Source organism: Sceloporus occidentalis, unplaced genomic scaffold (genome assembly GCF_023333645.1).
Source record: "Sceloporus occidentalis isolate IW3139 unplaced genomic scaffold, rSceOcc1.0.p SCAF_2, whole genome shotgun sequence".
Lineage (NCBI taxonomy): Eukaryota > Metazoa > Chordata > Lepidosauria > Squamata > Phrynosomatidae > Sceloporus > Sceloporus occidentalis.
In genome coordinates, this window is record NW_028316982.1 from 158833745 (window position 1) to 158848013 (window position 14269).

The 14269-nt window shown below is 39.9% G+C and overlaps 1 protein-coding gene across 3 annotated transcripts in view; it reads right to left on the reverse strand.

The window, feature by feature from the left end:
- Positions 1-405: 405 nt before the first annotated feature.
- The window catches only part of FGF14 (fibroblast growth factor 14), a 375861-nt gene continuing 361997 nt past the window's right edge, over positions 406-14269 (reverse strand). For all 3 annotated transcript variants that reach the window (XM_089511239.1, XM_089511240.1, XM_089511238.1), the window contains exons 4-5: positions 7191-7389; positions 406-3519 (exon numbers count right to left, since the gene is read on the reverse strand). In XM_089511239.1, the coding sequence (XP_089367365.1) occupies positions 3383-3519; positions 7191-7389 (336 nt within the window). In that variant the 3' untranslated portion in view covers positions 406-3382. The remainder of the gene's footprint in view (positions 3520-7190; positions 7390-14269) is intronic.

Here is a 14269-nt window from a genome sequence, read left to right on the forward strand (position 1 = left end):
ATTGAGTTTTGCCAAACTATTTACACGAAGTTTTGTTATACTGCAGCCAATGCAATGTTACTTTGCACAATCTTATTTTCTTAAAAAAATATAAATGGTGGGGTTTTTCTCCAATATGTCTTCATATAAATATTTTATTCAATATGTTGCATCTGTGTATACAACAAAATGGTAATAAACACAAACTGTACAATGCAGACAAACTCATTGCTTATATGTATGTCAATTTAGTAGTACATACCAACAGGTCTGATACATATAGCCTACTACATGCAGTTCATCATTACCATCCTCTTCCCATGCAACGGATGAGACAAGAGACAAACTTAAAGGCGTAACCAAAGCACAAGGAACAAAAAATTCTCTCCACTATGCGGAAACAGGGTGTTGGGTTTTTTTTGGGGGGGGGGGGGGTGCTTTACCCTCAGAGAAAGAAAGATTCATGACTGCAACCTTTGTGAAGGCTAACTAAAACTGTATATGTATTCTACTTAACAGTATCAATCATTTACAAAAATGAAGTCAGCCTCACTGTAACATTAACTGATCAACTGGTTGGGATGGTAATTTGAGTATAAATGTCTCAAATTAAGATGAAAGAATGCCCCCTATAAATTGGGCCCAAAGGATTAGGCTGCAATGAATGCAGTTTGGATTAAGATGCAGCAAGGGTAGGAAGGTTTTCTTTGCTGGCCTTAATAACCATCAGTTGCAGCAGATGATAATATGTTATCCTATTCCTGTGTTCCATTCTCAGTCTTTGAAGTCAGCTAAAAAAAACCTCTGCTCCCTCCCGCTTCATGCAACAATATGAAATTCTGAAGAAGAAGCATGTTTTTTGTCCTTTTTATTTTGCTTTCCTTTTTCAGAGTGTTCCAGAATGTTTGTTTTTAAAACTCCAGTTGCACAGTACAGAAATATAACGGTCTATTCAAAAGTAAAAGTAAGCAGGCTCCAGGACCTGGTGCTCTAGAGAATAACACAAAACATTTCACAGTTGAGAGTAAGTTGACAGACTGGGCAGAGACTTTCAGTTTCAGTGGTGACTGCGCAGCCTGTAAACACACAGTGCCCGCTTGAGTAGGCCAGGCCACCTGCTGATTCCTGAAAACCACACAAACCCAGGGAATGGGAAGTTCCTCCCTGCGAAATAACAAATGGACAGGGCACTTCTTTACAGTACAATCCTCCAGGAAATGTCATTTTGAGAAGCTATGGGGAGAAGGGTTTTAATTTTGTGCCCGTATTTCCACCGCTTTAAAATTCTTCACTCATTCCTTGGGTTTTTTCTTTCTTTTTTTCAGGAAGGGTTGGGGTGGGACCTCATTACATGCTTGGAAATTGATTAGCTTTTAATGTGCTTTACTCAACTGGTTGAAACAATCCAACTTTAAATAGCCTCTTTTCTTAAACAGAAATGTTCAAAAAAAGTATAAATTTCAAATATCAACCCTTGATTTCCCATTTTTTATAAGGGACACCATTTTGCTTTGTCATTATATTTAATGGGACTTGAGCATACACTGATTTTGTTATCCAAGGGGGATCTTGGAACCAAACCCCAGCATATAACAAGGGTCCACTGTATGATAATCTTGTAAGTATCAAGAGCTAATCAATGGTCAGTCGGGAACCCCCTAAGAAGGATGGCAATCTGAAGAGACCAGAATGGATTATAACAAAAACCAATATTGAAAAGCTATTCCGAAAATACAGACTTAAAAAATGAAATGAGAAGTAAACATGGAAATGAACACCTAGCAGTCTCATACATAGTTTTCCAGAACTGAGGTACATTTTGGCTCATGTCATGTTTTTAATCACACATATTTAAAAAATACTTTCAAGTTCTTTACCTACTTTATGCTTTACAGCTTGAACCCCCTTGTGACCATTCTCTTTTCCAGTTTCATTGGCTTCAACACTGGTGTCAAGGAAATAGCAACAGTATGTATTTTATTACGCAATTGAATCTGAAAAGTTCTTGGCCACGTAATCATGTTAGAATTTTCCTAGGTTTGTGTAGTAACAATGAAAAGAATACTGATGTCAAGGCAAGGCACCATAAACCTAGCAATTTGGAGGGCATAATATCCTAAGAAGCTGAACCGGAAACATGTGGTAGTGGGGGACTGGTGAAATAATACATAGAGACTGAACTCTGCATGCTTTTTAAAAAAGAAACACAAAGGAACTCTTTAAATATGTCCTGTTAAAAACATCCTTTTTTTTAAACATTGAAAAAAGTAAAGTATATTTTGTAACTACCCTTTGCATTGGTGCTGCAAAAAAGAACACAACAACTTCCTTGCCCATGCTTTGCTGAGTAAGAGAGTGGACTACAGCCAAAAATTAGGATGGGATTACGTTCCATTCTTTAAAAACAGGAAAAAGGATTCTATTGTTTTGAAACAGACTTAGGTAGCACAATTCTCATTCATTTTAATTTTTTAAACTTTCAAATAATGAGGACTAATAGATGAAAAATGAGCCTTAATTCAGGCCTACAAGGCCTACAGAGTTCTTTGGACCCACTTTCCCAAAAACGTGTGGGTCTTGCTCGCTGGGCAAGGCAAATGTTACCATTACCAGTAAGCCTGTGATATGTATAAAACACACACACACAAAGAAATTATCAGGGGATGTCAAACACTGGCCTGAAGAGATCGTTGATTGGCCAAGTTTGATTTTTTTCCATCCTCAGTAACACCACCCTCAGTATACCCATGTTGAATCCCCATTTGTAACTCTGAGACGATCCTATCCTTTGACAGATATAATTCCTAATAGGGTTTTTGAAGGCTCCCCTGATTGCTTTCCAAAACTAAGCCACCAGCAACATCTAAATCAGAGAGAAACACAATCCCTGCAAAGGAGTCACACAGACAGCGGAGCGAGCAGCCTCATAAAAAAGGGGAAGAAGAGAAAATCGATAATAGCACAGGTTTACAGCATCTATCTAGAAATTACTTGTTATTGTTTTTTTGTGCTACAAAATTGAACTTAAAACACATGGGTTTCTTGGACTCAAAAGGGGGATTATGGGTAACTGTCAGCAGGCAGGATATCAAGTGTACTTGTGAAGTATGTCATTCACATGAGGTGTCACAGTCACAGAAAGGATATTAAAAAGGCATTCCATATCTGGTAGGGCATTCCATGGTCTGAGTTCAGCTGGTTATCCAGGTGTCTTCTTTGCTGTGGGAGGAGTTACACGTTGAGATTTATCCACTTGCAACAAACTTGTCGGAATGAGCGAAGAGCAAGCATCTGCTTGTCTCCAGCTGATCCGCAGACACCAGTGTGAGACAGTCTTGCAAGGGTAAAGTGCTCAGCTGTACTTAAGAGAGCTCAGTAAGTCACAACACCCATGAGGATCTGGCTATGTCGTCTTACTCTTGTTAACTGGTTTTCCTCCATTCATTATTGCCGATGCACTTGTGCTTTTACTTGGAGTCACCCCAGCCTTTGGCACTGTTTCTCCAACGTCATGCAAAGATGGTTCCCGATACATGGCAACTACATGGGAGGGAAAAGAAATGGGGAAAAAAGAGTACTTTAAAAACATGTCAGCAAAGGTTATTCAAGCAAGCCTTTCAAGATTCAATAATTAGGCCTCTCTAGCTAGAATCCTCTTGAAGACAACCAGTCCTTGGTTATGCATATGTATGTTTTTCGTGGAAAGAGTTATCTTGTTCTTCCTCCTTAGGCAATGGCCCTTGTTCCAGGTACACTCCAAAGGAGGAAATGACAAGAGGAAGCAGTCTTCACTTCCCAAACAATGGCAAAAGTGGAGACTTGTGCTCCACCAGCATACTTACTAGTGCAGAAGAGCTGAGAGTTCAGGTCTAGTAAGAATGTTGGTGGCTGCTATAGGATGATGTCTGCTTTCCTAGCATATATCCATAAAGGGTTTTCAAATGCAAGTTATACTGTACAATTATTATTATCTAATTATGGTAGATTATATATAGAAAATCTAAGAGTACTAGGTTTTAGAAAACAAACTTTAGAAAACTAGGATGTGACAAAGATAGAAACACATGTGTTCTTCTTAAAAGTCCATGGACATCAGCAACTGTATAATTCCAGGAAATCAGACATCATCCTATAGCAGACAAAATCTGTATCTATATATTTTAGTCCAACAGACTAACTAAAGGCATGCATGGAAGATTCTGGAGAAAGAAGAGGATCACCATTACTCTGTTTCCTGATTCCCTGAGCAGAAGCAGAAGAATCCAGTGGAAATGTCCATATATGTGTTAATTCTCATTGAAATCTATAGTTTGACTTCAGCTAATTTTAATGGATTTAACTTGCTTCATTATATATGTCTAGCACTTGAGCAACATAATTTCTTCTGCTAGCTTGTAGAAGTTTCTCAAAAGGCCTGTCCAACACAGCCTAGAGGCATGTCTATATGTCATATTCAAGCTGGATGTTCCCACTCCTAAAGAAGAAAGTGTAATTCAGTGAAGGGCCTGGAGTATCTATAGGGGAATACTTCCTCATATAAAAAAAAATAATTCCCAAGGTTCCCCTGGAGGGCTATAATGTATGAATAAGTTTCAAATTGGTTTGAATATGGAATCTTGATTAAGATCAACACACTGGAGGCTTACATAAGGTGAAATAATGGTTTATTAAACACTATCACTTCTGCTGATCTTAGAAGATTAGCTGTAAGATCTAACACAGTTATATTCTCCTTTGTTCTTCTCATTCTCTGACACAGTATGGTTACTGTTTCTACTGATACTGCACATATTTATCTTGGCATCAATGAGAAAGCTTGTGTTAGTACACATAATATAAAATTAGAGAACAGTATGATTCTGGTGAAACTGAATATTTTAGCACTGATTTTTAAGACTATATATACATTGTGGAATATCCATTCATATGACAGGCAATATGTTTTTTAAAGGCATATTGGGCAGGTTTGGACATAATATTAATCCATATGGTCAATCAGTTTTTCCTCCTTACTGGGTTTATGTGCTCCTCACTCCACCACCACCATGGCTGAAAAGGGTCCTAAGCTTTTGCTCCCTTTTTTGATTAATCATACTTTGCTGTATTATCCAACTCTCATACACCATTGTAGTCTTACATATGGGTTGTTTGAAGCAAGCTAACTTCAAACAAAGGAGTGTGAATCCCCCCCCCCCCCAATACAGTTAAATCAACCATAATTTAGGTTTTGGAGAAGAATGCTAAACTGTGACTAATCTGAAATGGAAGTGCAAGTGTGGAGATCACACAACCCTGAATTTCACACTGGCTCATTCTTATAATGATAAACTTTATTTTAGTGTTAAGTGGAAACATAGGCACAACAGAAATTGGCATCTGGATTCTGTTTTGTGAAATCAACTCTTGAATTTTGTATTCAGAATAGCCAACCAGTGCTTTGCTGTTGTGGATTTTGAAGTGGATTTTTAAATCTAAAAATCAGCTTGACATCACTGAGTGCAGTGTGCAGCTGACTCAATAGACTCTTGACTTTAGCAAACTTGTTTTCTAAAGCAGGATGTCTATTTTTTTTAAAAAAGCACTAATCTAGCTCTTCCTACCTGGTTAGTAATATTTTCTTATTTCAATTCAGGAGCCTGACATTTCTGCCAGAATACTAAGCATTTCATAGTGAACTTTTGAACAAAGTGCTTTTTATGCAGCATCTCAGTAATTCTTACAACAGTTATACAAGTCAGGTCAAGAATCGTATCCCAATATTGCAGATGGAGAGTGAGGCTGGGAGAGGGATGGCTTGTTGGAATTCTGCAAAGGAGTCTATAAGGATGATGTTGCAGCCAGGAACTTTTAAATTCACTGCTCAGAAATGTAGCCATCATGCTAATCTAGTGCTCCACTTGAGCTACTGTGATTAGCTTTTAGAACAGTTTGCCAATCTTATGCCCTGACTGTTTCCATAAAAGAGCATTTCATATATGCCCTTTTGAGAGAGAATAAAGTAAAATACAAAATAATACCTTGGAACTAGGAAGGGATCATCCAGCATAGTTATGGCACTTGGAATTACATAAAAATCAGACAAACCCCATAAGAGATTGGAGAATTTACTTCCTTGCACTTGTTATTTACTGTCAAGCAATTTTGATTTAAGGTAGCTCAATGAATGAGAGACCCCCAGGATCCCTGGTCAACTGCCTTGCACACTCAGGGCTGTGGCTACTTTGATTGAATCAATCCAGCTATATGTGGCTTTCCTAGCTTCCTACTGTCTTCCACTTTACTGAGTAGTATCGTCTTTTTAAATTAGTCACATAATTTCCTTATATGTCTAAAGTACAATAACCTCAGTTTAGTCACTATGACATCTAGTGAGAGTTCAGGCTTGGTTTCCTCTAAGACCCAATTAATTTGCCCTTTTAGCAGTTTGTGATATCTACAGAACTTTCCTCCAGGATCACATTTCAAGAGAGCTGGTTTTGATTATTTATGGCCCGTTCCGTACGGGTGTAAAGTACGTCCCCAGGACGTACTAGGGTTAGGAAAGGGCATGCTTTACACACGCCCCTAACCCTAGTACGTCCTGGAGACGTACAAAATGGCGGCGCCCATTCTACATGGGCGCCACCATCTTGACGTCATGGACACCTAGCGTCTGCACGTCACATGGCACTAATGACATCGCGAGTGCACCACTGGTGCCTTGCAGCATCATTAGCGCACCGCAACAAGAAGTGCCATTTTGGGGCTTCTTTTTTGCAGCGTGGAGGAGCCTCGTGGTTTGGCCACTGAGGCTTCTCCACGCAGCAAATGAAGGCGCAGGCAGACCGCCCGTTTTGGGCAGTCTGTAACATGCCAACAACACATATAATGAGCACTATAACACACAAAATCTTCCAGCCAGTAAGGCCACTGGCACAAGTAAAAGTGTAGTCTTAAAGCCACCTACTCAGTACACAGTCTTAAGGGTGGTCATGGCTGGTGGCTTTTATGTCAGTAGGGTGGTGAATACTAAGTCTTCATCTGACTTTTAGAATGAGCCAAGATGCTGAATTCAATTGCAAAACAAGGTCAGCACTTTGGACAGTTCCTTCAAAATTTTGATCAAGACTTAAATCACCACCACATTGACAAGGCAGCCACCGGCAGCCACTGTTGAAGGGTGAAGGGGTGATGTTAATGTTTTGGTACAGCTGTGTCAATACAAAGCTTACCTTCCAATGGCTTCGGTAGAAAATGAGCTGCTGGTTTTGTTTTCTTCACTCTGTTCCCCTTCATGACTTGCCCTTCTTTATTGAGCCCCAAGAACCAGGCCCTACCTGACTCTTGTTGTCTGTAGAGCATTGATGAGTAAATTACATAATAATTTTCAAAAACAGACTCCTTAAATTTGCATTCTGGTGTAAAAAGTTCCTGCAAGGAAAAGAAAATATGTTAAGACGGTGATACTCAACATACAGTCTTCTGCTGTTGGTGGTATTTTGCCTGTTAGATACAAAACCGCAGTGGCATCTGAGGACTACAAACTGGAAAGAGCTATGTTCACTTTCCAGTTTTGTTACGGGGATGCTTCAATAACTTAATTCATTCATCTGTTGCATATTTGGCACATAAGTAAAATGTGGTGTGTAACAGTTTTGGAATGCAAAGTACAGAAGGTAAGGCTGAAACACTGTATATTGTTGCCAGGCTGTCCAAGACTCTTTGCCAGTACGAAAAGCAAATGTTTGAATCACATCAACCAAAACAAAGGAAAGACTTAAGTTTTTCTTACTATGTATTTATTTTTCTGGGACACATCCAAGAGAAAGACATCTAGTAGAATTAGTTTATCAAACTGCTTGTGATATTTAGAGATGGGAAATGGCACATAGAAAAGGGATATGATGCTACTTACCCACACACACACACACACACACACGCATGTATGCACAGATCTTTCTACCCACACACTCACCCACTCCAGCAAACTTGGACAAACAACTCCTGAGGCTAAAAAAAGACCCCTCACAATCACAATACACTGCCATTGAATCATATTTGGCTACTCAACAAAGGCTTGCATGGAATATATCTATTGCAAAGCAATAGGTTTCTGTAAATCTAGCAGCATTTAGTATCAAAACCCACTTCCAGCCTCAGCCAAAACTTCTATGGCACTTGTCTCTCCCTCTCTGTCATTAGTAGAGGTAAAAATGGCACAGGCATGTCAGAAGAAGGTTTGGATAGATCAACTGACCTTCCTCCAGTACAGAATTAAAAATTACCGTGGGCCCTTGGTATCTGCAGGGTTTTGGTTCCAAGGATCTCCCATGGATACCAAAATCCATGGATGCTCAAGTCCCATTTTACACAATGGAACAGTAAAATGGTGTGCCTTATATAAAATAGTAAAATTGAGGTTTGATTTTTGGAATTTACATTTGGGATATTGTCAAGCTATGGATGGTTGAATCTGTGGCTAAAGAATCTGTGGATATGGAGGGCCAACTATACTGTATATCAGTCTAATAGCAACTAATGTCAGGAAGGTTTCAAAAGTGAGAAATGGAAAGGAGTGGTGGAGAAAAACACAAGTTACCCCTTCTTTTATGCTTCCAAATTTCATTGCCTCTTTCTAGCATGTTTACTGTGCCCAAGTATTAATCAACAATGGACAAGATTCTTCAACAATAACAACAAATTTTTGCCAGGCTATCAAGATGAAAAACCAGTTGATCAACCCAGAAAATCTGTGAAACCAACCTAAATGTTAGAGCCGTATATTTGGTTTAAAATACTCTGCTTAAAACACAGAAACATATATACAATCCAGCTAGAATAAAGTACAGTACTTTTAGATTCTATTCATTTTAATAGGAGTGATTGATATACATACTTAACCCTACCCCTTCTACCACTGGGGTTTCAATGTGTTTAACTTTGGATTATCAGGCACATGTACACACATACAGGGCGGGATAGATCCAAACTAGCTAGTTATGAATAACTAAACCATGACTAACTTGCCCTATCAATTTAAGAGTCAGGGCACAAGGAGTCCAAAGGGAAAGAAGTTAAACACATTTGTTTGTGAAGCTTCTAATACTACAATAGATTATGCAATTGGCTCTTTATTCCTCCATGCCTTCTTTGGGCAGGAAGAAGAGAAGACACACTCATCAGAAGGTGACCTTTCTGTGTGGGGAAATGGCACACCATCTATCTAATCCCAACCAGCAGGGGAATCAGGGGTATATCTGTTAGGAAAATATGCAGAGATAAACGCAGAGTAATCTTGGAAGCTTGTGAGTAGATAGACAAACTGGCAGACTGGAGCTTTGCCAGGAAAAACAGCTGCTTGACTAAAGCACCACAGGCTGGCTTTTCTCCAAAGAGGCACTGTTTATTCTTGTTGCAAACACACACGCGAGAACAAAGCTACACAGACTAACTCCTCCTACTACAAACCCACACTGCACAAAGATAATTTGAGCTTATATACACTTTTGCCATGTGGCAATCTAGCTCAACCCCTTCCTGTACAATTTCCTGTGTTACCTGGATTACTGTCCACCATTCCAAATGACACAGCATATTTACATAAGTGCTATGTGCTGCTCTCTGGCACACTCTGCGACCTTGGAGAATCACCTGTCTAGATCTACAGCTGCAACCAATTCCTGGTTAAGGGCAGTGAGTGTCCATTAGCTTCTCTGCCACATCTGAACATTTTCAATGCTGCTCCATACCTCAACAATATCAGGCTTGCAAGGAAAGATGTGTAGCTGGAATCCCTCTTGGTAAACTTTTGGCTTTGGCTCTGGTAACATCACTTTGCACCCATCACCAGCCTAAGTGGCAATCAGCCATTGCTGGGCTGTTATGGTTATTTGATCTGAGCCCTTCACCCAAGCACTAGGGCAGATGTTCTCCTTGTGCAGACCCAAATTGCCGGATATGAACAAAATGTGCTTATCAGATAGTGAGAATGAAGAAGATGGGAGAAGAGGAAAACAAGAAAAACAGAACCAAGGTCTTACTGTGCAGAGTTGTCCCACTCAGAACATGAGCAATTATATTTACATCAGTCTTCTATAACAGGGTGGGGAATATATGGCCCTCCAGAAGTTGAACTGCAACTCCCAGCATTCCTTGCCATTGGCTATTCGGGACAGAGTGGATGGCAGGAGCAAGCCAAGGACACTGGAAAGGCTACATAATTCCCATCCCTCAAATAGGCAGATCTGCATAAACAGTGCAGAATGCCTTTCCCCCTCAAGCCAATTTGCACATGCCATTTTTTTGTGAACAGTATTTGTTAATCATATTTTAATTCACATATTTAGTTTTATCATGGCATGGAGCTTATGGATTTGGGGAACAACCTTTACTCTGCAAAAGTTGTTGTATATTCTGCCGCCTTGCCTGTGTCCCTGTTTAACCTAACTTGGTTTTTCAAGGAGTATCAATCATGTGTCCTCCTCCTGCTTATGTTGTTCTTAGGAATCCCCCTGTGAAGCAGAATGGGGAATCCATGACATTTCAGCTGACTTGTATATATATATTTTAAAATGAGACATTTTTTGAAATCTGGTTCAATGGTAGATGTAAAATCCAGGGAGCTCTGTACTTTTGCAAACATCAGCTGAAAAGAAATGTGACGGACTGACAAAACACAAAATCCTCTGTAGTATACTGTATGCTGCATTTAACTTCCTTCTGGAACTGCTGTGGGTACAGTTCACTCAGATAATTCCACATAGCCATATCCTATATCAGCTGAAAATTGCTGATTTTTACAGGTTCAGAGGAAGTCATAGTTCCCTGTGGATGGGATGGGGATATATTTGTTTGGTTGATTTTGGTGTGACTTTTCTCTGAATTTTTTTCCCCTGTATGCCCTTCTACTTTAGGTCTATGTATGCAAGTAATGGCAAAAGGCTGTCATAAGTGGAAGGAGCAATCACACAACTCTTGACTGGAGATTTTTTTTTTTAAAGACACTTTTTCTTTACAGCCGTATAATGTTAGTTTTGCCACACCCCTGATCCAAAGCAGCCAAAGAATAATAATGAGCAACCCTCTTGGGCAACTGCCACAGTGTGGTTTCTGCTCTCTGGGCATGAGGGAGGCCCTGGTACTCCTGAACTGGCCCTGGCCCTTAATGCCAATGCCACCAGCATCCTTTAAGGAGGCTCCTATGAAAGACTTGCAGGCCATGTTTCCCCTCATAGTTGGATCTTGCCCCATGCCATAGTGCTAAGGAAAGAAAACATGACACAGTGCAAAAACATGAAGAAGAGAGTAGGTAGGGAGAAGGCAATCCAAGCCTGAATGCCAGGAACAGCTCTCCAATAAATACTCCCTGGGTAGAAGGAGTGAAGCTACAATGTCTGCCCCCAGGAAACTTTGTCTACCTCAGCATCTAGATTGTTTGTCTTTGTTGAGCTGTGTAAGGGCCCACAGTGTCCTAGAAAGATCTCCATGTGAAAGAAAATATGGTGGGTCCCTGCTGTGCCCTGCCATGCCAGCCCACAAGCAGGTCTATATGTACGCACTCAACTTTTCTAGAGAGGTTGCTAGCATGCTATCCTTGCTATCTTTTTGTAGGTAGGTGTAGACCTTTTTGAATAATACAGAGCCTTTCACATGAAATTATAGTGCAAGGTTTGTGCAGTCCTTCAGTCCAACAAAACCGAGCCAGTTCTACTAATAAGTAGAGTGAGACAGCATCCTCTCCTTATTAGTATTGGGTTGTTATCATAGGGAAGCAAATTGTTAGTTGTTTTGTTATTGTATTTTGACTACCAGTGATCAGAAGAGATGCTTATGGGATTTTCTGTCTCATAGTATCATATACCAAAACATCTTGGCTACTTGTGAGTACAATGCACCTGGAGGTTAAGTGGGTAGGTGAGCACTATACGACACATTTGGTCCATGTATGACACACATATATGGATAGCAATAAAGTGCAAAACTTGTGACAAGTTCAGTTTTAACTGTCGTTGTAAGAAAAAGGCAGGAAGAAAGATGCAGCTCCAAACTGAGACCACTCAGACATATCATCAACAAACTACAACCCAATATTTTGCCTTCTCAAGGGACAATAATTCTGCCTTCTCAAGGGCTCTTTACTTGCCTACAGACAACCTCCCAATCTTGGGGTGGACTAGAGAACATCTTGCTTCGCCTGTAGCCAAACATGAAATGATTAAAGAATCTGTGAGAACACTGGCAGACCCCAGCAGATGATGTAGTCATTTTGCATCTGGCTACATGGACAGTCAGACATTTCTCCAATCCTTCCCCCACCAGTTTTTTCAGCAGGCATGTTTCTCTCTCACATACCCATTTAATCTGAAAAGGCCTTCATAATTAATTGAGCATTACAAATTCTGAAGTAGGGATTTCATCTTCTGCTGCTGTCAACAATAACAAAGAAGCATGAACATTAAGGAAATGTTATCTACCCACACGTTGTCTGTCTCTTGCCTCACACTTTGCAGATTCACAGTATTTTGGAAACACCCCCAGTCTGCTTTTCTCTCTTACACACAAAAAGGCTAAAAATTCTCAGTTTAAACCACTACTGAGCACAAGCTGATTCAACTCTCTCTTACTCTATAAGATGAACATACATTATTCTGAAATACAGGTATAAAGATTTCTTATGGTTCCAGTTTTTCTACACAGTAGGTGTTTTTTTTTGGGTTTGGGACAGCTTTCCTTTCAGGTTGACTGCCAACACTGAAACACCCACAGACTATGATTAAGGTTACTTCCAGATGTTGCTTTTATCTCACTGTAAATCATCCCACACTGCGCAATTTAGCTCAGATTTATCCATTTATCACAGTAGTAATTCAGATAGCCAGTTCTACAGATTTCAAGCCAATGGGCTGGGGATACAATTACATATTGTAAAGAGATGGCAAAACAGATCAAGAGATATATTCGGTTCATCCAGGGGCTATGTAAATGCCCAGTGGAAGTTTTGACTTCTTTACTTGAAATAGATTATCTCTCCTGCCATGTCGTATCTCAAAATGATTTACAAATTCCCCTCAATTTCCAATGCCATTTGCCATCTACATGGTAGAAATTTATGAGAACCCTGTTGGGCTCATGGAATCCATAGTTCTTCCAATATTAGCTTGAGTCCTAGGTAGGAAAATGCAAAATAGAAATAATGGGTTGTGCAAACTTCGTAACAGGATGATCAGGCTCTGTTATCATCAAAGGCATATGGAGCTCACATGCTTACAAAGTTATTCACTCTAGAAGTGTAATAAGGGTACTTTGGACCAGCATTAAAGTGTGTATGTGTACACAGATATTGGAAAGTTTAGTGTTTTGGAAAACAGCCCCAGAATCCCACAGTGAGCATAGTCTCCAAGTTCTGGTGATCACACACAATGATTTAGGACCCTAGCATTCTTTCCTTAGGAAAGATCATTGGTTCATCAGATTGAGGGTTGTCTACACTGACTGACAATAGCTTTCTCAGTGATACCTGACTTAAGTTCTGACATTATTTGAAACTTTAGTGTATCACCAGCAAGAGGCCAAACTAAACAAGACTCCTTCTTTCTTTGAAATATGACTTTCTATCATCTGCGTTTTCAACAAAAGTGTGTTAGGGATATGTCCTTCAGCTTCTCATCTATCATTTTGTAAAGAAACACTTATGACAGTCACTGTGTTTTAATATGCTTTATAAACCTTTTGAATTGTGACTTCATTTGTATTTATAGTACACTTACATGGTATGTGAAGTCGAAGGATTTCATGGCCGGCATCCATAGCTTTTTGTGGGTTTTTCAGGCTATGTGGCCATGTGCAATAAGACTTTATTCCTGACGTTTCTCTGAAGATGCCAGCCACAGATGCTGGCAAAACACCAGGAATAAACTCTTATAAAACATGGCCACATAGCTCGAAAAACCCACAAAAAACTTACATAGTATGTTTGTTTCTGTTACTTTTCTTTTCATGTTGTGAAATACAGTTGCCCCCTCCTAACTCGTGGATCTGGGATCCGTGACCTGGAATACTCATGAAGGGGCGACATTTGTTATTTCCAATGGGGCGTGCCCCCACGGCGTGTGCACTGCATGTGCTCATAGGCGTGCGCTCCATTCAAGACTATGGGGCTTGGATATGCACAAGTCTCCATTTTCACTGGGGGGGGGGGGAGAACAGATCCCTTGTGAAAATGGAGGGCCAACTGTATATATAATCAGCCCTCCACATTTGCAGCTTTGACTTTTGCGGGTTTGGTTATTCATCAGTTTAAGTAATATTCTCT